General features: G+C 41.9%; 2 protein-coding genes across 2 annotated transcripts; both read left to right on the top strand.

Annotated features, from left to right (window-relative positions):
• Positions 1-703: 703 nt before the first annotated feature.
• malt2 (MALT paracaspase 2) lies at positions 704-8,799 on the top strand. Its single transcript, XM_068707268.1, has 15 exons — positions 704-1,357; positions 1,603-1,769; positions 2,473-2,603; positions 2,803-2,959; positions 3,053-3,240; positions 3,544-3,640; positions 3,740-3,790; positions 4,317-4,520; positions 4,824-5,001; positions 5,109-5,183; positions 5,328-5,455; positions 6,349-6,498; positions 6,629-6,786; positions 7,670-7,807; positions 8,086-8,799. The coding sequence occupies exons 1-15, from the start codon at positions 1,221-1,223 to the stop codon at positions 8,224-8,226; spliced, it is 2,100 nt and encodes a 699-aa protein (XP_068563369.1). The 5' UTR covers positions 704-1,220; the 3' UTR covers positions 8,227-8,799.
• A 74-nt stretch (positions 8,800-8,873) lies between these two features.
• safb (scaffold attachment factor B) lies at positions 8,874-18,207 on the top strand. The gene is made up of 21 exons (XM_068707269.1): positions 8,874-9,176; positions 9,451-9,544; positions 10,735-10,799; positions 10,931-11,194; positions 11,284-11,343; positions 11,451-11,490; positions 12,310-12,736; positions 13,090-13,133; positions 13,208-13,314; positions 13,715-13,864; positions 14,261-14,328; positions 14,610-14,650; positions 14,759-14,838; positions 14,956-15,098; positions 15,285-15,402; positions 15,605-15,801; positions 15,956-16,133; positions 16,345-16,427; positions 16,536-16,594; positions 16,839-16,893; positions 17,020-18,207. The coding sequence occupies exons 1-21, from the start codon at positions 9,024-9,026 to the stop codon at positions 17,135-17,137; spliced, it is 2,544 nt and encodes an 847-aa protein (XP_068563370.1). The 5' UTR covers positions 8,874-9,023; the 3' UTR covers positions 17,138-18,207.
• Positions 18,208-24,448: the final 6,241 nt, after the last annotated feature.

Genomic DNA, 24,448 nt, shown 5'->3' on the forward strand with positions numbered 1-24,448 from the left:
CTCCTCGCCCACACTGAGGCTGTGGACCTCACGAGTAGGGTCAGCCGTTATATCGCTTCCACACTTGGGAATCCAAGAGCAACCCAGGATAGAGCATCTGCTGACTGGGCCCATTGATGTATGTTGTGATTTTGGTCACACGACACTTTATAACAGTGTAGTTATTGAATATTTGTCCCAATACAAATTCTCCAAAATTGTGAGCTTTTACCAAAATAAGTGTAGTGTAACCAAGAGGACCCCATTGATTGTTAAAGTGATTTTGGTCACAGTTCATAACAATGAAGTTATTGAATATGTTTCCCAATAAAAAATCCTCTACATAATGCAAAGGGTCATTTTTCCAAAAGTTAGCATTGTAGTATAATCAGGAAGAGACCATTGCTGTATGTAGTGATGTTGCACTTTATAACAGTGAAGTTTTGAATATTTGTTCCAATAAAAATTCTCCCAAATTATGCAAAATATTCTTTTTTTTATACAATAAGCGTAGAATAACCAAGAGGAGCCCATAGATAGATTAAGTGAGTTCGGTCACACTACGCTGCGTGCCAATGAAGCTATTGAATACAACGTCTTGCGCACGAGTTATTGATCCGGGAATCTGTGAATCTCTTTCCAACTTTACCAAACTTTTTACAGTTCGGTCCACTGTATTGAACGGAGATGACGTGACTCACCGGCCACGGTAGAAATGAGGAACCGAAATGAGATGCAAATCGTCTGGGGAACAAAATTAGTAAGACTGGAAGAACACTGATGGGGTGAAACCGTGCACCACGCAGCTCTGTTAATGTAAAAGGCACTCGTTCTTTCTCTTCATACCATATTTGATCAACGGTCTGTTTACTTGTTTGTAAAGTCGGTAAGTTTTCTTCACTTTGTTAAATGTCTGTTTGTTAATTGCGGAAGCGGCAAGTGGCTGCGCAGTTAACAATCGACGTCGCGGTGTTTAGTTACATTTGTCACAGTCCGTCGTTTCATTTTCGCTGTTACCTGGCTCATTTCCTGAATGCGATTAATATCTCCGGTCGCGTACGTACGTTATCGTTAACGGGCGGATTTTCTTCCGCGCACCCCATTATTTTATTAAACCCGAGCCTGTGTTTACAACTTGTAGTTTTGTGGTGTACCACTTCCAGCGCCTACAGGTTCACTTAGAGGTCCCTGTTCGTCCGGTAGAACTCTCGGTTTGTTTGTTTGTGGAGACACATACGAAGATGGAGCAGTGGAACATGAGCGTCGGTAGTCTGGGTGAACAAGTCCTGGACAGGCTGTCAAAGATGTTGGACAACACCACCTGCGGATGGAGGCAGCTGGCCACCGCTGTGTCCGAGCAGCCGCAATTCCGCTGCAGGTAAGATATTGAAGGCATCACTTAACAGACGCGCTCCACGCGACATTATTTCCACACTTTCCATCACCATAATAACTAACTTTAACATTTACACTTCATCCTGTAGTATAGAGATTAACTTTGATTTATGAAATGTGTGATAAACAGGTTTGTCCCTCATACTGCACATTCCTGCAAAAAAATGTTTGGGCCCCTTGAACTCTCCCCACCAGACTAACACTGCCCATTGTTCCCCCTCTGTGTAGTGAGAGCGAGCTGACCAGCTGCTCACTGCAGGTGCTGAGCACTGCAGGCAGCCCAGGACGCGCACTCCTGGCTCGGCTTGCTGACCGTTCCTGCTCCCTGGACTTCCTGCTCCACTGCCTGAGGAAGATGGACCACCAGGAAGCTGCGCAGTACCTTACCAGCACATGTGAGTGCTTATACATATGCTACATTTGCATATGTGCCATATATGTGTCATATGCAAATGTGGGAAAACAACCTTTTTTTTAGGAAATACCTCTTTAAGTGTAAAAATCAAGGGATCTGAAATAATGTTGGGCTGGTTTCCAAACAGGGTGTCACATTATTCTTTGCTCAGACAATCACTAGTCGGAAAGTCGGTGGTTCGATCCCTGGCCCTTGCAGTCAAAGGGTCCTGTGGCCTCAAACCTCAAATTGCTGTGAATATTTAGTGTTGCTGAGGAACATGTTGCACCTTCCAATATAAATGCAGTCCAAGGACACACATATAACAATAAACGCAATGATACTCATTCAGTTCATACGCACATTTTATCACTGTTATGAATAATTACAATTTCCCCTTTCTAGGGATAAATGTAGGGTAATAAATATGCAAAAATATTTTCCGCAGTTATGGGGCCAGAGGGGGTCCAGACTTATTATTACTGGGGCACTGGCCCCATCTGCCCTGTTTCTCTTATACTGTCTATTGCTCCCCTATTCATCACAGTGTCACTGGCAACGAAGAACATTAGTGATGGCTCAGTTTATTAAGATGCTGATAAAACGCGTAGCTACACTGTGATGGCCCACATCTAAATAAAAATATTTTTTCTGTGCATATGATTGTTTATGGGTGTGTGTGTGTGTGTGTGTGTGTGTGGTAGTGGCAGAGCTGATCCAGATCACAGTGCAGCCACAGGCCCAGCAGGCCACAGTGGGGGGTAGGGTGGTATTGACCTGCAGAGCCTCCGGTCCCCCTGGACTCAGCTACCAGTGGTTCAGAGGCAAAGAGGAGGTCAGTCAAACCTTGTTTGATTATTTTAATGTAAACTAACAATGGGATTTCAGGTCAAACCCAGAGTAATGTGGTGCGTTATGTATATTTCTGTTACTTTTCTGCTAAATCTGCCACCTTCACATTATATGGATGATAATGTGGTGATTAGTTTATCACGTGTGATATCATTTGGTGATAGATTATTTGCTTGTTTTAGATTTTGGATGAGACAGGGAATACACCAGAGCTGGTTCTGTGTCCTTCACTACCGGCCCACCAGGGTCACTATATCTGTCGAGTCCACCACGGAGGGAACTTTATCTTCTCCCAGTGGGCTCATGTTCGCTTTGTTCAGACTGCAAGTTCGAGTCCAGGTACTCCTCCTCTCCTCCTTCTCGTCTCCCTGTTTCCCTTGTTTTTATTTCATCTCATGTGATGTAACATCCTCGAAAATCTTGTCATCTCAGGCTGCAGCAGCAGTCTGTTTCCAGGGTCAGCGAGTGGGCTGCGTATCATTTGTCAGCCTCAGTCCCAAGCAGTGTCTGAGGGCGACTCTCTGCTCCTGGAGTGCAGTGCAGAGGCCAACCCGCCTGTGCAGTACGAGTGGTACCACAACATGGTGCCCATGACACAACACAAGACACGTTCTCTCAAGGTAAGTTGGTGTATTCACTGCTGTGAACTGCTTACCGACTGTGTAGAACAATGATTTCAGAAAACTTTTTTTTTAATACTTTTAAAAGGAGTAAAAGCTTTACAACCAAGTCAATAGATATATAAAGCCCTGTGCTATTGTCATAAAAGGGATATTATAATCAAAAATCAAGGTATATTTGTACGCAAGTATGACATATGAGATACGTAAGGCCAAACTAATGCAGGTGTCGAGACTTTATAATCAAAACACATTTAACTAATCCTCAAATTTGGTCTCCATATCTTCTTTTATTCCCTGTAGATCCCATGTGTGACCACAGCACACAGAGGACAGTACAGGTGCAAGATGTTCAATTTGTATCATGAGGCCTGGAGTGACACAGCGACGATCACCATCGGTGAGAGAAAGACAGACCAGCATTAAGTCGGACATTGCACATTTATACGCCCAATAAAACACTGCAGTGAATAACTTCCTGTTTTGCACTTTTATGCAGGCCCCAGTTCCATCATTGAGGCATCCTGGGTAGAAGTTGATCGTAGTCTAGGTATTCTTCATTTTCTGATAGTATATATACATAGAAGGAAATAGAGGAACTAGACCAGAATTTTAGTTCCTTTTTATTCTTTTCCGCATCACTAGAATACTGTACATCAATACGACTTTGATTCCTGTTTTTGTAAGTACATCAGTGAAAGGCTTTCTGTGTCAAAGCAGCTAATCTGCTTGGTGGCATTTGTAGGTTGTGTGTGTGTGTGTGTGTGTGTGTGTGTGTGTGTGTTGAAATCATGCTGTTTTATCCATTGTGGACTCATCTGATCAACAGAAAGCAATGTGTACAATTTGTGTTGTTACTAAGCACTGTAGAAATTAAAATGAAACAAAAACATAATTTAAAATGTTTTAATTTATACCTTTTCATGTTGGCGTTGACAGACTCACAGGAAGTCCATAGGTCGACCTGCGGATCAGGATTACATTAGCTACAACAGATGGTCAACCCGCCCCCATCAGTCAAGAGTTTTTCCTTAGTTTTACAGCTCTTTCATGATGCCTTATCTTCCCCTCCTCAGCCACAGACAAAGTCGCTCTCCTCATTGGCAATATGAACTACCTCTACCACACTCAGCTGTGTGCTCCCATCGCTGACGTCCACGAGTTGACCAACCTACTCAGACAAATGGACTTCAAGGTGGTTTCCCTGCTCGACCTCAACTGGCAGGAGATGCACAGCGCTGTTACAGAGTTCCTCTTGCTGCTTGACAAGGGAGTCTATGGTTGGTCTCTTGTCCATCTGGACAATATGTTCAAAACGTGAATCATATGTGTGTTTGTACTTTTAAAGTCTACAACACAGATTAAACACCTGCTCTATCCCTACATAATAAAGGATTTAAACGGATGTACAGTACCACAAAATATAGTGTAAAACTAACGTAATACTTATTTTTTGGGGGGTTTTTTTTACCAACAAAAAGCTAAAAAGACTAAGAATCTAACCAAGAGTTCATGCCAACTTAAGCTAAGTGACAACACACTTCATCAAATTCGATAACACATATTTGTTACTCCTTCTGCAGGCTTGCTATACTTTGCTGGTCATGGTTATGAGAATTACGGGAACAGTTTCATGGTTCCCATAGATGCGCCAGCCTCCTACACATCAGAGCACTGTTTGTGTGTACAGAATATACTTACCAGGATGCAGGAGAAGGAGACTGGACTTAACGTATTGCTGCTAGACATGTGCCGCAAAAGGTATGAATTTGTAATTATTGAGTTGATGTACCAGCTTTTTTTAAATATCATGTTGAGGTTAGATCATCTGCTGCAAATATTTATGCCTCTAATGAATTCCTTCTCAGAAACCTATATGATGACGTCATCGTACAACCAGGACTGCTCAAGGTGACGGCAAATATAGTGTTTGGATATGCCACGTAAGTTTGCTGATTTCTCCTCCGCTGGCATTTTAATTCACCTCCTCCAGTGTTGCAAATGGCAGAATAACCAGACATGTCTGAACTAATCTCTCTGATTTAGGCTTAAAGGTGTCACTCATGTGTAACTTGCTGTGTGTTTAGATGCGTAGACGCTGAAGCGTACGAAGTGAAGAGGGAAGACGTGTCAAATGGCATCTTCATAAGCTTCCTCAAGCGGCGAGTCTGCGAAGATGAGAAGGTCACGGTCATGCTAGACAGAGTGGGTGAAGGTATGTGGAGCAGGCGCATGAAGTATGAGATCTCTGGGCGTGCTGCATGGAAAGTATGGTTATGCCTTACATTTGAATGTTTGAGATGATCCTATCATGTAGTCATTAGGTCACATTACGCTGCAGCATGTGGACGGAAAGTGGCTTCCATGCAGCTCCTCTTCATTTACATTTATATTGCTTGTGCCTTTATAGTCTGATAAGTTTCCCTCTTGAAGGCTCTGGTATAGGCCTTTCTCACAGAAGATATTTTGACCTGTCAGAGTAGGAAAAGCACAGGTGTAAATAATCAAATTATTGATGGCTGCTTTGATTTTTGATTGCTGGTTTTGTTCATGCTGGCTCACGGTCACTCACCAGAACAGTACAGAGCCATTGTTAGTGTTATGATTAACACCTGTGCTGTTCCTACAACGTCGGGTCCAAATGTCTGCCGTTTGAAAGACCTATTGTGGGCCACGTTGGCTCCATGACACAGTTTACTGACACACCAACATGGAACAGAGACATCGTTGTCATCAGTCCCACCTATGCTTTTCCTGCTATGGCAGCAAACAAACAGTTCCATGTTGTTCCATGTGGGAGGAACATTTTCTTTAACCAGAGAAATACTTCAAACCATTTTTAAATGTTGCAGTTTGAACCAGTGTTACTATTTCTGTGTGATAAAATGTATAATGGAGGAATAATTGGCAGCAATACTACAAATAGATTCACAAAGTTCTATTGTCTTTGGGGTTAAACATTTTGAGAATGTAGCAGCTCCGGCCACATACCACATATGTTACAGCATCGGCAGGTGATGTAGCACACCTGTTGTGACAACCCTCTTTGGGTTTAAGCTCACAGCACTAATTAATGCTTGTATGTTGTAATATGTGTACTCCTATCAGACATGGGGCGCTGTGAGATCACTCGAGGGAGACAGGCTCTGGAGCTACGCAGTAATCTGTCAGAACGACGTTCCCTAACCGACCAGATACAAACCGCTGACTGTTCTGCATCCCATTCAGCTCGAAACCTGCAGTGGGCTGTCGCTCACGGTACTCGTTTCACAAACATTAGCGTGAATTATTAAATATTACAAGAACGATTGTCATGTTTGTAGATAATTTAATGTTTGTTGAAATCAAAAGTATTGTCTCAAGGTATGATTTAAATGTCTCTTTGTAGTCCTACCAAAGAGCCTTTGCCTGCAGTTTGACTGTGGAGTGAAGGTTCAGCTTGGATTTGCTGCAGAGTTCTCCAACATCATGGTCATCTACAGTCGGATACTTGAGAAGCCCAAAGAAATAGTTTCCTGCTGTGCTCAGCTTACCGACTTCCCTGAGGTTTGTAAGCCGATATTACACAAGATTTGAGATTTTAAAAGACTCACAAAAGCAGTCGTTCTAGCCTGTATTGACTCATCATGCTTGCGATCTTTGTTTTACAATACACTGCATTTAAAGCAGGAATTAATTTGTCATTATGTTACGACCTTAACTTGATGTCTAGGGAAACAAGGATTAACAAAGTTTACCCAACCTTTGAATTAAAGGAAACGACAGTGACAAAAAGACTACCGAAGCACTTCAATGTAACAATGAGTGGCCCTTTTTTTTTTTTTTTTTTTTTTTATATAAACATAAAGATGATTAACAAAGAAAGCAAATGAGGCATCAGGGTCTCCAAGTAAAAAAAAAAAAAGAAAAAAAAAAGAACCCACACTAGCTAGAAAATAAAAACTTCATTATTCTACTGAAAACAAAAAGACAATACTAAACACCCTAACTAGTCATAAAACAGGTAAGAGGTAGTACCAAAATAAATGTTAGAAAACCCCTACAAGGCTTCTCTATTCAAAGTCACCACAACTATTAAAAAACTAAAATCAAGGTTTTAGCAGAGCTGTGTCAAGATGCCACCACATAAAATGCAGTATTTCACCAGTTACCCTCCACCACAGAGCAGCAGCACCACCACCTCAAAGGCCAAAAAGGGACAGACACATTGAAATTGGAAGTAGATATGCAGCTCCAATGATTGTTAAATGAGGTCCAGGTGTGATCAGGTGTAAGTGACCCAGGCACTGAGAAAGGGGTGTGGCAGACCTAAGACAGCTCTCTTCCAACAAGAGGGCGGAGATAAAATCAGTGGACGTAACGCATGGATACTTGAAGCACACACAAAAAAAAAGTACTGTACTGACCTTTATCTGTCTTACTTTGGCAGGATGTGGACATTGACTTGAAGAAGAGTAACCAGGAGACACTGCTTGAAGCCGGCAGTTTATTATTGATCAAAGAAAATCTTCCTTCACCAGAAGTCCCAAGTCTCTACACACGAATCCGATGCCTGCAGAGACTCAGGGTCAGACACTGTTATTATTGTTTTCATAATAACTTTTTTTTTCTGTCCTAGCAGAAACCTTGTATATGTTTATGCCCTCCTCAGTCAAATTAGTAGTATTTGGCAAAATATGTAATTAAGTCCATTAACAATAGAATTTATGTTACATTGAATTATGTTCCTATTTCAAGTGTTATTTCATACTTTTATGGAAAAATTTGGAACTCAGAGCCAAGCCTTGTTATATTTTTACTATAAAGCTAAAAAAAAAACATTCTTGCTCTTCATTGTCTTTGTAGAGGGAGCTCACATTCACCATCTGCCTTCATTACACCTATTCCAACATGGATGACGAGGTACAGGAAAGGAAACCAGTGACAGTTGGGAAACCACTGGTCTCCAAACTCAACCTGCATGAGCCCCGAGCACCTCACGCCTGATCTGCCTCCTCGTCCTTCAGCCTCGACTCCTTCAACGTTTCTGAGAGCTCCTCCTCTGTTGGTTCAGCCTCAAATGCGTGGTCATATCCTGCACAATCTGGCAGAGAATCCTCCACGATTGACTCGCCAACTTCATCCAGAAGTGCCAACATTCCAGAGGAGACTGACTGTGAATTTTTTGATGCCCCTCGACCACTTGTTACCAGCAAAAGTCTGCCCCACAGCCAAATAAATGACACAAATTACAAATTTAGTGACATGTACAATTTTCATTCTCACTGAGCATTGTGGAACCAATGATTAAACCATTACACACGGATAAACCAGCAGTACAAATAAACCAAAAAAAGTGAAAATATGGTGAGAAAAGTCTGTGAATTTGCTGTTTCAGTAAAGCTGACTAGAGACTCAGCTCATTGTTTGTAGCCAATTTACTATGCATTCAATTTTTGTAATGTTTTATGCATACTTTTTTTCTTCTTTTTTTTTTACAATGATTTGATACATTATAATGCATTGAAAAAGTTCAACTTTGATATAGGTTCTATTTGTAATTAGGAATAAATAATTGTTTAATTAATAAATTTCTTGTGATATTTCTCCTGTGCTTGTCTCTGCACTACAACCGTACTGCGCCTGCGCCGTAACGTCAACTCCGGCTGGCTCACCGCGGCCTCCATTTTGCAGTATTTTTGCAAGCTAGCTGCTCCCATTCATAAAGTGCAGCATCAGTAAATAAAGAGCATTGAAAAAAGGATTGTTTGAAAACCAGAAGAGATATCCTCACGGACAAAACGATGGCCGACCCATCCGCAGACGTGAAGGTTCCGGAGGGCGCAGAGGTCCGCAAACTGTCGGAGCTGAGAGTGATCGACCTGAAGGCCGAGCTGAAGAAACGAAACCTGGACATCACAGGCGTGAAGAGCGTGCTTTCCGAGCGCCTGAAGAAGGTCCTTTATCTGCTCACTTGTATAAAAAACCTGGCACTGGATTTGACTAACCCAAATAACTTAACGTTACTATCGAGGCCTGTATTGTGTGGCTTCCTGAACGTAGTAAACGCTACACTTAGAGCTAACGTTAGCTTAGTTTACAAGGCCTATTGACCCTTACTGTGTGCTAGCTAGCGTTAACCGTTACGTTTGCGCCAAATAGCTAACTAACTATCATCTCGTGTCTATTTACATGTATGATTTTTGTGTCTGCATCTCTGTGATTAAACAGGCCATCGAGGAAGAAGGTGGAAATCCTGATGAGATTATCGTCGCTCTGGAGTCCAACCCAAAGAAATCGGTTACACCGAAACGGACATCCAAAGGTAAAGTTTCCATAATACGTCCAGTGGACACCGTTTAACCTAAACTGTAAATGTCTGTCGCACTCGATTCTGTAAATGCAAAAAAAAAAATATTGGAAATGTGTTTCCCAAATGTCACATGGTAACCTTAAGTTACTCGAGGTGTTTCATTCACAGTCTTGCGTTAAGAAACTACAGAAAACATATTCTAGTCACTTGACGATCACCTATGTGCACAGGTGCAGTCAGGTCACTTTCCATTAAAGTTGCTCTGTAACGTAATCAGTAGTTGAGGTGTGCGGTGTCATTTTATTAGGTAACGTTACATCTTCATGGAGGATAATGCTCAGTGGTTTTTTTTTTTCACAAGTTTTTTTTTTTGGTGCCGATTCAACTTTATGGTGATTATGGATGTAGAGTGAATAACATCTATCAGTTATTAAAGCAATGCAAATTAACAGCACCAAGCAGAAAATACAGCCTCCAAAATGACCATAATAACTCTAAAACAGATGTAACCTTTATGGTGGTAGGATTGTTTATTATTTCTGAGCTGTTGAATTGGACTGGTAGTTTTTGCTAAATTTACCTAATAACGTGGCAATTTGTGGAAGCCTACTTTATGGATGTGTAACCTGAATATGTGTAAAAGTTAATTTTGTTTATAAGTTTCCTGAATAACATTCAACTTTCCCAGTGGTCTCTCACCAAAACTGAATGATTATACTGTCAAATGAGTTGAATGATATATGTTTCACTGTATTTATTTTCCATTTGATAAAATGTACAGTGTACAGTTCCTTGGGGCACGTTAGAGTGAGGAGTATTAGTACTATGGGAGGCTTGTCTTATTCTGTGACAAATGCGACTTTTTTTATGAGTCTTAGAATGTCAAATTTCATTTGAGACTTAAAGGGAGCTGTTTTATAAAGGTGATGGGGATTTGGAAAGTACTAGTAGTTGGTAGTGAAATGCGTTCAGTGTATCAAAAGTGGAAAATGTAGACGCAGTTACAGAACATTTTTAGATGCTTAAATGGAGGAGCTGTCGCTTGTTTTGGATTGCCTTACGATTGCCCATCGCCTGAAAATCACACACACACACACACACACACACACACACACACACACACACACACACAAATCGTTTTCTTTGATACCTGTAAGATGCCCACATGAGCACTTGGTCTAAACTAAATGTATTTACTCCAGATACAAGGCAGGAGAATGATGAACCAGAGGACAGTACTATCGAGGAGGACTCTCACTATGGCCAGGTGAGATTGCTTCACTTATTTTCACATGTCTTAAGCACTACTGTGATGATGCTTTTGCAACTGCAAAGTTCTGAATCGCTGTTGAATTCCTTTGTGAGCGTCTTCATCAAATTTCCTCCTTTGTTATTAAGGAAGAGCCTCAGGATTACCACGAGAACATGCAGGAAATGGACATCCTCGACATGAACGTTCTGGATGAGACAGAGAATGACAACGGGATACCAGCCGAGGACGACGATGAAGCCGTGAATTTTCACTCTGACAAAGATGCGCTGTTGAATGAAGCGAATGACGAGGACACGCTGTTGAATGAACAACATGACGATGACGCGCTGTTGAATGAACAACATGACAACAAGACTGTGGAGTCAGAGGATGAAGCAAGAGGCCCAGAGGTGAGAAGTTAGACTATAAACGTGTCTCTTCTTTTATCTTGTCTAAATGCCAAGTTTTAACGTGACTGCATTTCTGTCTATTTTCACAGAAGGATGAGTCTGAGATGATAGATAAGACTGAACATATGACATGCTCATCGATCGATATGGTATGTTACCTCACAAATATTTCTCACGTATGTAAAGCCTGTGAAGCTCCGGTAATGCACAAGCTGTCACAAACTGTCACATTCATTGAGACATTCTTTTCTTTTAGGCTGAGGATCCAGATGCAGATGACGTGCAAGAAGTAACAGGTACTGTAGAAAATGGTTTAGAAAAAGGTGGACGCATCTTTTTACAGTGTTGAGCTTGGAATGCAAACACTTAGTTTAGTTTCAACCAGGAAGAGAGACTGGAAGCCCGAAGGGAATTGCTGGCTTTGTGTTGAAATTTGGTTAACCACAATTAATAATTTCCCTGGTAAAAATGTCAATTAAGTTGACAGTTATGTTCTTGCCGTTGTAAAAATAACGGTGGTTAACAATTTGATGCACATTGACAGCAATTGTATTTCATGGTCAGGGAGGTGTGAGCTGTTGCAGGTGATTGCCGTGTTTCTAGGTTGCCACATGAAGAACAAGACACTGAAGATCCATCAAGACTCATCAACTATTTACAGCTTTTTAAAGACTCTGACTCGGAAATCAGCTGGATATGAAATCGCTGGACTTGAGCCCATGTTGTTGTCATCATCACGAATGGACACTGGGGAAAGTAAAAGGCTGAAAGAAGATGGACTGCAGTGAGAATCTGCTGCTGCTGCTCTGCTGATCTTGTGGCTCTCTTCAGCACTGAACTCTTTGTCTGCTTTGGATCAGGTGAACACAGTGAAGTGGTTCGACTTGAAAAATGAGCCCAAGTGTTAGTCGCACCAGTTGCTTAGTTGTCTTCCAGCCTCCGGGTTCTCTTCCAGTCTCTCGTTAGAGCCTACTTCATGGTTTTAATACATAGTTCTAAGAGCACAGGCCAGTGGTCATGACGTTCCTAATCCAGGGCTTGCCAGTTCCTCGTTAACCATTGCTGTGTTTCAGAAGTGATTAAACTGTGCCATTCTATTCCTGTTAAATCCGTAGAAAATGACAAAGTAGCCGGCTCTTGTTTATCTGAGCCACTTAACGAAGATCACCAGCAGAGCCTCGAGACGAGCCCTGAAGAAGAGCAAGCTGCCACCGCCGGAGGGGAAGACAATGTGTCCGACACCGGTGCCAAGTCCGAGAACGCCGCCTCTGGAGATGCGGAGAGCGCCATGGATGTTGTTGAGACTCCCACCAAAGAGGTTGGGGATGCCCAGAATGCCCCAGAAGAGACATTTGACGCTGAAAACGAAAGCTCGCAGGCCGTTAGTGTAAGCGAACAAGGCGCCGTGGGTGAAACTGTTGATTCAGAAATGGGGTCTAAGAAGGGTGAGGAGGATGAGAAGACAGAAGAGAAAGCTGCTGCGGACTCAGCCTCCACAGTGAAAGAGTCCTCTTCTGTAGAGGGCGATGATCAGAAAAAGAGGTTTGTTGCTTTCTGTCTACTAGAAACCAAAATGGCTATCTCTGTTGCATTGGCTCCTTTGTGCTAGCAAAATTTGGATGCTCTTTGGAGGTAAAAACGTTCTGTGCATTTGTCTTTGTTTTCATTTGTCATTCTTTACACTCACCTATCCCACTTTATTACCCAGGATTCGGATTGCCATATGGTCTAGTTCCATTTACTCACTGTTAAATCACTGCACTATGGTACATGATGGGCTGGTCACTGTCGGTTATGTATTATACCATAAAACACATAGTATATATATCTGTATGAGGAGAGACACCAGCTATGTCACTGCTGTGTGTTTATTGCTTTTATTTCTTTGTCTCTAGCGCTGAGGAGAAAGATGGCAAGACTGAGTCAAAAGATGAAAAAGGTGAGTGGATAACGTGTTTTTCCCAGTTGTCTTCAAATTCATTGGATATATGCTCATTAATTTATTGTTTGTAGCCGCTGGAAGCGCTGCAGCAAGCAGTAGCAGGAATCTGTGGGTCAGTGGTCTTTCTTCCACTACTAGAGCGACTGATCTGAAGACTCTCTTCAGCAAATATGGCAAGGTTAGTCTGTGCAGACCCACACCGTCGTCAAAAGGCCGGAAATTTACACATCACCCGTGTTTGATCTAAAATTGAGGACTTCATATTGTGTGTGTGTGTATGTATGTATGTATGTATGTATGTATGTATATATATACGTATGTATGTATGTATGTATGTATGTATGTATGTATGTATGTATGTATGTATATATATATATATATATATACGTATATACGTATGTATGTATATACGTATATACGTATGTATGTATGTATATGTATGTATGTATATATATATATATATATATATATATATATATATATATATATATATGTGTGTATGTGTATATATATATATATATATATATGTGTATGTATATATATATATATATATATCTCTCCATTTCCATTTCCTGTAGGTTGTTGGAGCTAAGGTGGTGACCAACGCCAAGAGCCCCGGGGCTCGCTGCTATGGTTTTGTCACCATGTCTTCAACAGAGGAGGCCACCAAGTGTATCACCCACCTTCACAGGACGGAGCTGCATGGCAGGATGATCTCTGTGGAGCGGGTGAGTGTCAGGAGTGGTCCCGCCCAGATAATCACCTTATGGATCTGAGTGAATCCTTTATGCAGAACTACATTTTTTGTTGTTTTAACTTAAGTTTGAACTAAAACACCTGGGAATGAGTTTGTAAATGTCATCCTTGAAGTCTGTTGTGAAGCCTGTACTAAGTAGAGACATGAGTGGGTAATAGTAGGTCCGGTAACAAGGCGATTGTTACATTTGATATAATTTAGTTTAAAGATTAGAATACAGAAATTAATTAAGTTAAACAGCACACGTAATCAGATACCTACAAAAGAGGTGTTATTGTTAATTTTCATTGTATGGTATGATCGGTGTGAAATGAAATCTGTTCATTCAGCTTTTGTGAATAAACACGTTGCTGTTTAAACATTGCAGGCTAAAAATGAGCCCGTGGGGAAGAAGCCAGCAGACAAGAACGACCCCAAGAAGCCGTCTGACTCCAAGTAAGACCGCTTACAAGCTGCTGCATCTATGAGCGAAGTCTCTTCCTAAAAAAAAAAAAAAACCCACGTCAGCTCGTTATTTTGGTCCGGTGTGCTTTTAAGTATGACGGGCGCAAACATTTTTAGCACGGCATGCCCCAGTAGTAACTTGCAACCACAGAAGTTGGTGCTCCTCAGTGTGGATAAGCTATCAACTATGTGGGAGAAAAGTAAACCATTAACTAAACTATTTAAAATGTTTGTTGATACTGCGCTGGCTCAACTGTTCATGTTTTCTGTAGATCTGATGAGAAGGCTGAGGGAGACGGAAAAGATGGCAAAGGTGAGAAATGTGGGGAAAGTATGGGGGGGGGGGAAGAACACTGAATAAAAGTCACCCGTTTAACACGTCTTCCTATTTTCTTGACCATATCAATTGTTTGTTTGACAGGGCGGAATGAGAGGACTGTAGTTATGGACAAATCCAAAGGAGAGCCCGTCATCAGCGTGAAAACCAAAAGCAAGGAACGAGTAAGTAAACAAAAGCTTCTTCCTCACAAGATGTTACTGAGATGCACCCTGGTCATTTACATGCCAGCGTACAAGGTCTTTTATTTTATGTTTTCTTTCATTGTCTCCTTTCTCCAGAGCTCAAAAAGTCGGGACCGTAAGTCACCCAGTAAAGAGAAGAAAGAAATCCTGTCGTTTGACCAGATCAAGGAGCAGAGAGAGAGGGAGAGACAGAGACAACGAGAGAGAGAGATCAGAGAGGTGGAGAGACGCAGATTCACGTAAGGATCATTCTCAAAAAATAAATTTGCTCTAAAATCTACCTCGTTGAAGGCTGAAGAAATGCCTTTTGCAGCATTTTGTACAATATGATTTAACACTGGACGCTGTTGACCTATATTTACAACATATACTTCCAAAACTGTACATGTGGTGCTGAGAGATCGATCTTTGCCATCTTCTTTCAGCGACCGGGACACCCGGGACACCCGCGACAACCGCCCGGACCGTGAGCGCGAACGAATCCGTCTGTTCCGAGAGAAAGAGGAGAGGAAACACTTGATCCGGAAGAGGAGCTGGCTGGAGGTACTGTTAGTCACCTCTCACCCACACATTTCCTACATTACATTTTTATCTGATGCAAATCTGGCAACGCATGTTGATTACAGTATTAAAAATGTTAATTTTGCTCCCGTACATCAATTTAATTTTCTCCTCGTCAGTTTTACTTTCTCACGAGTTCTGTTTTTGATAATCTCACCGTGTTCATGAATGGTTTGACTCTCAGGCTGAGAAGCAGCGCCTCGACGCGGACCGCATGGAGCGTCAGTTCTTGGAGCGGGAAAGGCTACGCATAGAGTACGAGAGGCGGCGCGAGCAGGAAAGGATCCTCAGGGAGCGCGATGAGCTGCGGCGGCAGCAGGAGCAGCTGCGCTATGAACAGGACCGCCGCTCTGTTAAGAGGCCCTACGATATGGACGGCAGGTAAATAACAACAGAATCATGAAATCACAAGATATTAGCAGTATAAGGGTGAGAGCTTCAGTACTTCTGAATGTGTGGTGTAGATATCGGATGGATAAAGAGCAGCTCAGTGGATGTACTTCATGCTGGATGTCGTTGCCTGCTCCTCTTTCAGGAAAGACGACTGGCCTGAGAAGCGCATGGCCCTCGATGACCGTTACAGCCGTTCAGACTTCGGTCGTCAGGAACGTTACCAAGACATTGATCACAGAGACCGGGGCCGGTACCAAGACGACCTGCTGATTGACAGGCGAGACACCACTCGCAGCGTCGCTGCAGACAGAGACGGGCCGGTAAGAAGTATTGACCCTCTTCTCGCTAAAGTTGAGATGGAACTCGTGCACGTACTACAGTTAAGGCATAAATCCTTGATGGGAAGAACATGTAACTGAATGGTCATGTGTGTGACCTCATAGAGTAACAATGGATGAATGTTTTCAGTAAAAGTGTAGCAACTGTGCAGGGACACAGAATGAATGAATTGTCTCGTGTCTTTTCTTTCAGCACTTCTCAGACAGGTCAGAAAGACATGGCAGAGAAGGCCGGGAGTCCTGGAGCGGAGGCTATGACAAACGCATCAACACCAGGTGAGGCTGGCTTCAGCTCGAGCCACATAAAAACCTAAGTAGTGTCCAGTGCAGACATTCTTCCGGGAGGGAAGAACATTTTTAATCTTTTATAATTTATTTTCTTAGGGAAGGCGGTCGAGACTGGGACTCTAGTCGGAAAGTAGATGGAGACAGAACATGGCAAAGTATGCATACTTGTGTTTTATTATGTGTGGAATGATTGTATTGCTAGTTAGACTGAAGGTTTTTTGTGAAACCATGATGTACATTTCAAAGTAGCTTTTAGCCCTCTGTGGTTTGGAGTGCAAGATGGCATAATTATAGTAGCAAGCTGAGGGATGATTGTGCAACATGTCCTGAAACTATAGAGTTTTTAGTATGTAATGGCAATATAGACTCTCAACTATTCCACCATATATGTGTCCCCAGGTAGAGACGGGGCCATCCCAGGCCAGAGCCACATGGCACGTGGAGGAATAGCAAGGTGAGTGAGTATTTACGCCTCTTTTTTTGATGTTATCCTTTTTTCTTTTTCTTATTTTTTTTTTTTACATTGCATTATTATAGAACAGTATCGATCATTGTGCGTCTGTGTGTTATTGTCCACCAGCCGCGGAAGCTACATGAACACAGGAACATCTCAGTCCCTGTCCGGAGCTCTCAACAGGCAGAACCAGCTGATGCAGGGCACCGGGCTGCAGGGTGGAGCTTTTGGCCGACGCTACTGATGTCTGTCTGAAGACAATAGTGGGACTGTTTCAGGAGGTCATATCGGGAAGGATGTGACCATCTTGTTTTGTACATTTTTTTTTTTTTTTTTTTTAAACCAGGAATTCTTTTTTTGACACAATTCCAATCCATTTTTTGATGGAGACATTTGTTTTTCTCATCGCTTCTCCCTTTTTTTTTTTTGTGTGTGCGTGATGTAGTGTTCTCCTGCCTTGTATTTATCATTCAGTCCAACCTACCTTGTTAGTCTAACACAACTGCTTGCCAAGAATGTGTTGTATGTGCAGGTGGGCCTGTAGTGGAGTCACGTCAGAGCTCTGTGTTGTGGATTAAGATGTTTTCTAGACACCTGGGTCAATGGACCTAACCTCACCAGTCTTCTCTCAGTCTCCCAGTTCGTCTGAAGCATTGTGGATGTTTTCCATTCTCCTTAAATTTGCCTTTGTTGCAGTTAATTTCTTCATAGCTTGAGGCTCCTTTTTGACGTCAGTCTTTATAAAAGAGATGTTTGGAGTTTTGCTGATGAGTAAAATGTTTTTTAAAAGTAAATGCATTCACGTCGTTTTCCATGCTTGTTAGTTTCTTTTTAAATATATTTCAATCAGTGCTTTTTTTGGTATTTGATTTGTGCGATTGTTTATTAATGGTAAAAAATGCCCCAGGAGCATCTGTGTTCACAAACTATTGATTAAGATCTGTTATAAAATCTAAATCTTAAAATTTAATGTATTATGTTTCAGCCTATGTTTTCTGTAACTCAAATGTGTTAATTTGTTTTGTTTTTCATAAAAGTGTTATATTTAGAGAAGTCCTTCTGTTTGGGTCATTTAACACTGTTCTCTGGTCAGTGTCGAAGAATATTAGCTGCTGGTGTCTAGTGAAACTCGGCTGTAAAATTCACAGGGTGAAATTGACTCCATAAATAAAAGACTTTTCATCTTTTTGCAGTGGTGCTACTGAAACAAATGCTCCCAGACTCTTATTTTAAATTGCCTAAATATTAATTTAAAATTCAATGTCAGGGTCTCACATTACGCACACAAACTAAAATAAAGCATATGAGCTGGCATGACTCTTTGAAGCAACAATTTATTTTTTAGTTCTTCCATTAGAGCTTATTTTTCACGTATTAAAATGCAGCGTTTACATTGGACATGGCTCCATTTAGATGCCACCATTGAATGGTTTGATAATAAAATGATCCCGTATCAAAGATGTAAAAACTTGATTGACAACTTACATTTTTACTTGTGGTTAATAGTGTCCAAGACGAGGAGTATTGTTGCAGACTGATTATGTAACAGGATGTTTCACTCTGACTTAAATGGAATAATGAACCCACCAAGATGCCATGATTCTCTTCAGTACTACATACACTGAACTTTTGCACTTAGACTGCTGTTCTAGTGCCATGAAACCTTTCCAAACGGCAGAGGGAGACTTACTCAACTTGGAAGTCCGATGAGAATGGATGTGCTGTATTTCACATGACTAAAAGACCTTCAGCCTAGACTGAAGAAATTAGGTTAGAAGCTAGTGGCTGCAACACCAAACCCAGTGGGTGGTCTGGTAGAACTGGTTGTAATCCAACAATGTCAACTTGTGACAGACACCTCAGTAAGTGTCAGTGTTGCAAATAACATTCTTATTGCAGAATAGCACATTGTCCAGGATCACGTGTTTATTTATGCGACAGATGATCGTCTTGACTTTAAGATGTCATTTTGACCTCTGTACTTCACGGTCATGGCGATATGATTTCCAGATATAGCTCCTTCTTCACTTAACTTCCCTTGGTTCTTATCTATTACTGGATCCAAGTTCCTCTTCTACAAATGCAGTTCCTCTCTTCCCACCGATGCTTTCCTCCTTCAGTACATACTCGTATCATGAAGTGCAAGATATGACTTATAGTGTGTGCATATTGCTAGAGAAGTGCTTAATAGCAGGCTGTAAACTCTTGTTAATAAAGTTAATAAAAAAGTTAGAATAAACTGTGAAAACTTAACTTGTTACATCTTTCATTTAGAAGTTGCTTTCAATGGTGTGGACAACCTTTTAGGGCACAAAGGAGGTCCGCACACTGTTTTTGCCTCAGTCCCGTGAGAAAGTGGAAAACAGGCCTTTCTTGTAGAAGCAGTAATCAACTGAAATCATTATCATCTGTTGGTCAGCAATCCCCAAGGGAAAAGAAAACCCCACACACCAGCAGGTGAAAATGATTTGAGTTGATTACTGCCTCCACAAGAAATGCCTGTTTTAAACAAAAAGAGAGAAATAAACTATTTATTTGGAGCCTAACAGTGTGCAGGCCTCCTTTGTGTCCTGCAGTGAAGTATTTTTAGTTTTGCACCTGAGTATCTTTTCCTGGATGTCTGCACACTTGTTCCCTCTCGTAAGAGAACTTTTAGCCAAGAACATTGTTATTGCAGATGTTGTGGCATTCCCAGGGACCCCTGTCATTGTATCAAATCTGCAGGTCTGCAACTCCAAAACAAAACAACATGCAGGCATGGTTCAGAGATGTGCATTTGTCAGATTGCAACATTGACAACATCACTTGCCCCATAGCCAACCCACCTGTCTACCCTTATCTGGCTGTTTCGTGTGGAAACACAAACAAAAAACATTTTCCTCTTGTTGTTTTCTAATTGTCCACTAGAGGGAGTTATATAATCACAAATAGAGGCAAGAACTGGTCGTTTCTATTCGTACTTTAGGCATTAAGTAAACGTTATAATGCATATTAAAGGAAAGTGAGTGCAACGGTAGAACCAGCTGAAATACTTACTTTCTCATGATAAGCAACAGTTACAACTGATGATTACATGCTTGGGCTGTTGCATCCATGTGGACATGGATGACAGCAGCACTACAAGTGGAAAAGCTTGTGACAAAAGATGAATGCAGGACATGACTTGTGAGTGAGAGGATGTTGGGGGTTAAATTGAGGACATGCACCAGTGACCAGCACTGCAAATAGTCCAGCAGATGTAGAACGAACAGCTTAAATCAACACGACTGAGCTGGAGAAGGCCACAGACACTCCACCCGAACACATACACACTTAAAGGCATATATGTGTCTGTAAGCACTCACAATGAGGTCAATGTAAAAGGAATGCAAACACACACACACGCACGCACGCACACGCACGCACGCATGCACACACACACACACACACACACACACACACACACACACACACACACACACATACACACATGCACCACTGATCTTCGGCGTCACCCCCGTGCTGTGCAACATCATTTACCCTGGCCTTTGGAATGTGTGCTTATTTTCTCTCTCTGTCCTGATCAGCCGTCTCTGAAGTGTATCCTCCACGTCTCTGTGTCTCTTGTGTCTCTCTCCTCTCACACTCATTGCCTGAAGATGCACATATGTTGCAGATATGTTTTGATAAATCACAAGGTTATTCTGTATTTAAAGTAATGTAAACGTGTGAATGAATGGCAAGAGACTACAGCACCTGAGAAACAGACAAACACGATGAGATTCACATCGTATCACACAGCAGGTTTTATTTAGTAGGATCTTCTGCAGTGTTTCATCGCTACAATTGGTTCACTTTTTCTGAATCAGTGGCAGTGCATGTGGAATGTGAGATGCTAAAGGAGGGTCGTGATGTTTGTGGTGCGCTCATGTGCATGTGCTCCTCTTATATGTTAGGCTGCAATACACCAGACCTGAGACCACCACAGGTGGATCCACCAGGAGCTTCCTTGGACAGCTGAGGGAAATCAAAGCTGAGCTAACATCCTTATTATGTTTCAACAGAAATGAAGCTCGGAACAACAGGTCTAACTGCAGGGAGGAGGAGAAGGTCTGCAGAGCTTCAGTGTCGTGGGTCAAAAAAATGCAGAAAGGGAGAGAGATAAGAAAATAAATAATGTACTCCATCCGCCCTGCCCTGTTTCTGCCAACAAATGTCTTTTGAGAATATCTTTGTTAAATTGACCAATCATATAGTCCTGGCATGATTTTTTTGTATGTTTTTGCACTCCTTAAATTACATTTATGCTCATGGTTTTTAAGGAATTTAGACAAAACCACAGACAGATAACATATGTTTAAATTGGGGGAAATCCATCGTCTGCTGGCAAAATGATAATCTTGAGTTTATCACAATCATTTGTGCAATGCAGCCAGTTTTCATGATAAGGCTGCTGGGCAGTAGTATGGGAGGAATGATGCAAACTCTGATTCCTTCCTGCCAGAGACATCAAGCTCAGACAGACAGCAACCAGACAGAAGAGAAGGGAGCGAAGGCCAAACCTGAGCCAAGATGGGTCATCCCAGTCCAAGACCTGGAGAGTCAGACATCATGCTGCTGTCATCCAAGGCTGTAAGAGGGATGCTGCACACTGAGGGCAAAGTCTGTCACCAAATGTTCTGTTGTTTCGGATTCATATCAGAGCTGTTTCTCACCTTAAGATAATCACAAATTGTCCTCTCAGTCTTTAATTTGGGCTATTTCTTTGCTGTCTGTTTACACAAGGAACAAAACATATTAATTATTGACTTCATGAAATCAATTTACTCTTTGACCAATCCTGTGAAACATCACAATTAGTGCATTAACAAACTACCTGGTATTTGATGTACAATAATAAATGAATGTGTATATGTTGAAGTTTATTATCAGATAAGACTAGGGGTGCAAAATTATTCAAATAATTCAAAAAACAGCAGAGTCAACAGGAATTGAATCGGACATTTCAACCCCTTCTCACTGCCTACAGGCCAGACGCTGGCAGTTGAAATCAAATAGTTATGAAATCTCTTTTCCCTCCTGAGTTGGGACATCAGTGAGTTGAGGAATTCCGGTCTGACTGGACTGGTGCTCACTGCTGTACGCACGGCGACCCAAGTCGTCTGCCTTAACACCAACTTGACCGGCTGCCTCACACGTAGGACTCATTCAGCCCTCTGCGCTGCTGCATTCCTCTCATAACATGCAGATAAATCCACCGACATACATGTGCAAAAGCCCCTTTGTAATGTACAGGCATGATGGAGAAACTAGAGAAAACACACACACACACACACGTACACACACACACACACACACACACACACACACACACACACACACACACACACACACACACACACACACACACACACACACACACACATATACATATATGTGTGCTTGCTTTGCATGTCACTGTCATGACTGTGTGCACTCACTTGCATCCACGACAAAAGTGTGTAGGCTTTTGTGTACTGGACACATAATGTGTAGAGGACAGTGGAAGCTCTGTAAGCTCTGACTTACAGAGAACACGAAGCAACAGATGTACGGCCTCTAACTTATTTGTTCCTCTGTGTGTGTGTGTGTGTGTGCATGTGTTTTTCCTATTCACACTTATTCTTCTGCACATACTGTACATGCATACACACACACACACACACACACACACACACACACTGTAGGAGTATTTACATGCATGCCATCCAATTGGCATACAAAAATGTACTCATGCTGCGTAACAATGCCTACTGCACCAGGACTTAGGTTTCATGCATATCTTAATATATATTTATATACTGTATTTATCAAACGTTAAGTAAGGAGAAGGCTTAAGGATTTTCTGAAGAGTACTCCAGTTATCTAGCATTGCACTCCTGTAACATTGTCAGACTCATGATTGATCAAAATCGATGCAGCAGAATCAGAAAGATCTTCTTTTCTTTCTCCACACATTCTTCTTCCTTCCGTCAAACATGATATAAGAGATGGCTTATGTTTATGCCTTTCCACCGATCTCATCGTCACTGCAAAAGAAAAAAGGCTCACAGCGAGGCCGCAGATGTGATTTCAGCTGCTTTTTCACTTGCAAAACCTTTCTAATCTAATTTGTAATAATAATAATCTATGATCTCCTGAATTCTACAGAAGAAAAGTGGTTCACAGTGTACAGTGGATACAAACACGATACACTCTCAGTGTATATTAGATATAAACACCCACATGTCCCGCGCATGCACACGCACTTCTCGCATCAATTCGTTTTTTCCTCGTTAAACTGCCGGCACAAGTGTATAACACAACCACTTCCTGTCACCCTTGAATAGAGGCATAAAATATTGGCTTCCTCACACACTCAAGTCTTTCTGCGGCTCTTTTATGACCTGTGTCTTTAGTAGGAGGCTCGTAAAAGACTGAACTCCTACTGAGGAGGAGCCTTTCTTTCTTTCTGTCCTGCCTGCCCAGCAAATCTTTTTCCTCATCTAATGGATTCTAAATGGGCAGTAAAGCTCAAATTCACTCTGGTGTTGGCTAATTAGAGCGGTCTCTTGAGCTTCCATGTCATTAAATGTGAAATACACCTTAAGATTGGTGAAACCTTGATCTCATGAGTTTGCCTTTCCTCTTTGACATTATGCTCCCCAGCTGGCTTCAAGGTTTCAGCAGAAATCCCTCTCCTGCTGTTTCTGGACAAGTGATGGCCGTGAACGAGAGCAGAAACATTCAGATAAAGGGGAACACGATGTGATGAGGGCCAACGAAGACATGAAAAACAATGAGAGGATGACCTACAACAGGCAACAAAGAATACAGATTAAGGGACAGAGGAGAAGACGGATATATAACACCAGATAACATGAAAGTCAGCAGCCACATCTTCAGCCTGCTGGAATAGTGTGGAAGCCACATGGTGTTACCTCTCTGAAACACAAGAATAGGGGTTGAGGATTTCGCCACGTGTGTGTGTGTGTGTGTGTGTGTGTGTGTGTGTGTGTGTGTGTGTGTGAGAGTGTGTTTGCACGGCTGCTTAAACACATGTTTATGAGGTTTATGTCCCACTTTCGGAGACTCCATGAGAGCATGACTGACTGTGTGTTGTTGTTATTCGGGATTGAAGTTACACCTGTGTTTGCTCCAGTGGTTGTAAACACATACGCGAATACTGGAGGAAACAGATGGAGTCCAAATGCCACTGCCTCGGACATTCAGCAGATTTACGAAGTCTGCGTCACTCAAAACGCCGCTCTGCTCATAATCTCTCAGAAGTGCAAACAGAGGAATGTGAAACTAATGTGCAGCCCTTTAGGTTTGAACGACTCCAGAAGAAGAAAAAAAAGCAATAACAGGATGGTGAAGGAATTCCTCCCCAGCAGGAAATATATGTTCTCTCCGCAGTGGTCTTTTAATTTCCTCAGCATGATCTCAAGGTCAAAGCCAAACTAATTGGAGCTTAAAGGGACTGAGTGACATTAGACTGGGACATATCAGATCTGTATACAAGACAAAACACACAGGCAGTCTGTCTGCCACCCGT

Source organism: Cebidichthys violaceus, unplaced genomic scaffold, assembly GCF_023349555.1.
Source record: "Cebidichthys violaceus isolate CVI_PGR_0920_01 unplaced genomic scaffold, fCebVio1.0.p SCAF_13, whole genome shotgun sequence".
In the NCBI taxonomy this organism is placed as follows: Eukaryota; Metazoa; Chordata; class Actinopteri; order Perciformes; family Stichaeidae; genus Cebidichthys; species Cebidichthys violaceus.

Excerpts from the sequence above, each read along its gene's own strand:
- safb (XM_068707269.1), top strand. The coding sequence starts at position 9,024 with ATGGCCGACCCATCCGCAGACGTGAAGGTTCCGGAGGGCGCAGAGGTC. Across the intron at positions 9,545-10,734 it reads ACCGAAACGGACATCCAAAG|ATACAAGGCAGGAGAATGAT; the intron begins GTAAAGTTTCCA and ends TATTTACTCCAG. Across the intron at positions 16,595-16,838 it reads TGGAGACAGAACATGGCAAA|GTAGAGACGGGGCCATCCCA; the intron begins GTATGCATACTT and ends ATGTGTCCCCAG.
- malt2 (XM_068707268.1), top strand. The coding sequence starts at position 1,221 with ATGGAGCAGTGGAACATGAGCGTCGGTAGTCTGGGTGAACAAGTCCTG. Across the intron at positions 6,787-7,669 it reads AGCTTACCGACTTCCCTGAG|GATGTGGACATTGACTTGAA; the intron begins GTTTGTAAGCCG and ends TTACTTTGGCAG. Across the intron at positions 7,808-8,085 it reads GATGCCTGCAGAGACTCAGG|AGGGAGCTCACATTCACCAT; the intron begins GTCAGACACTGT and ends TTGTCTTTGTAG.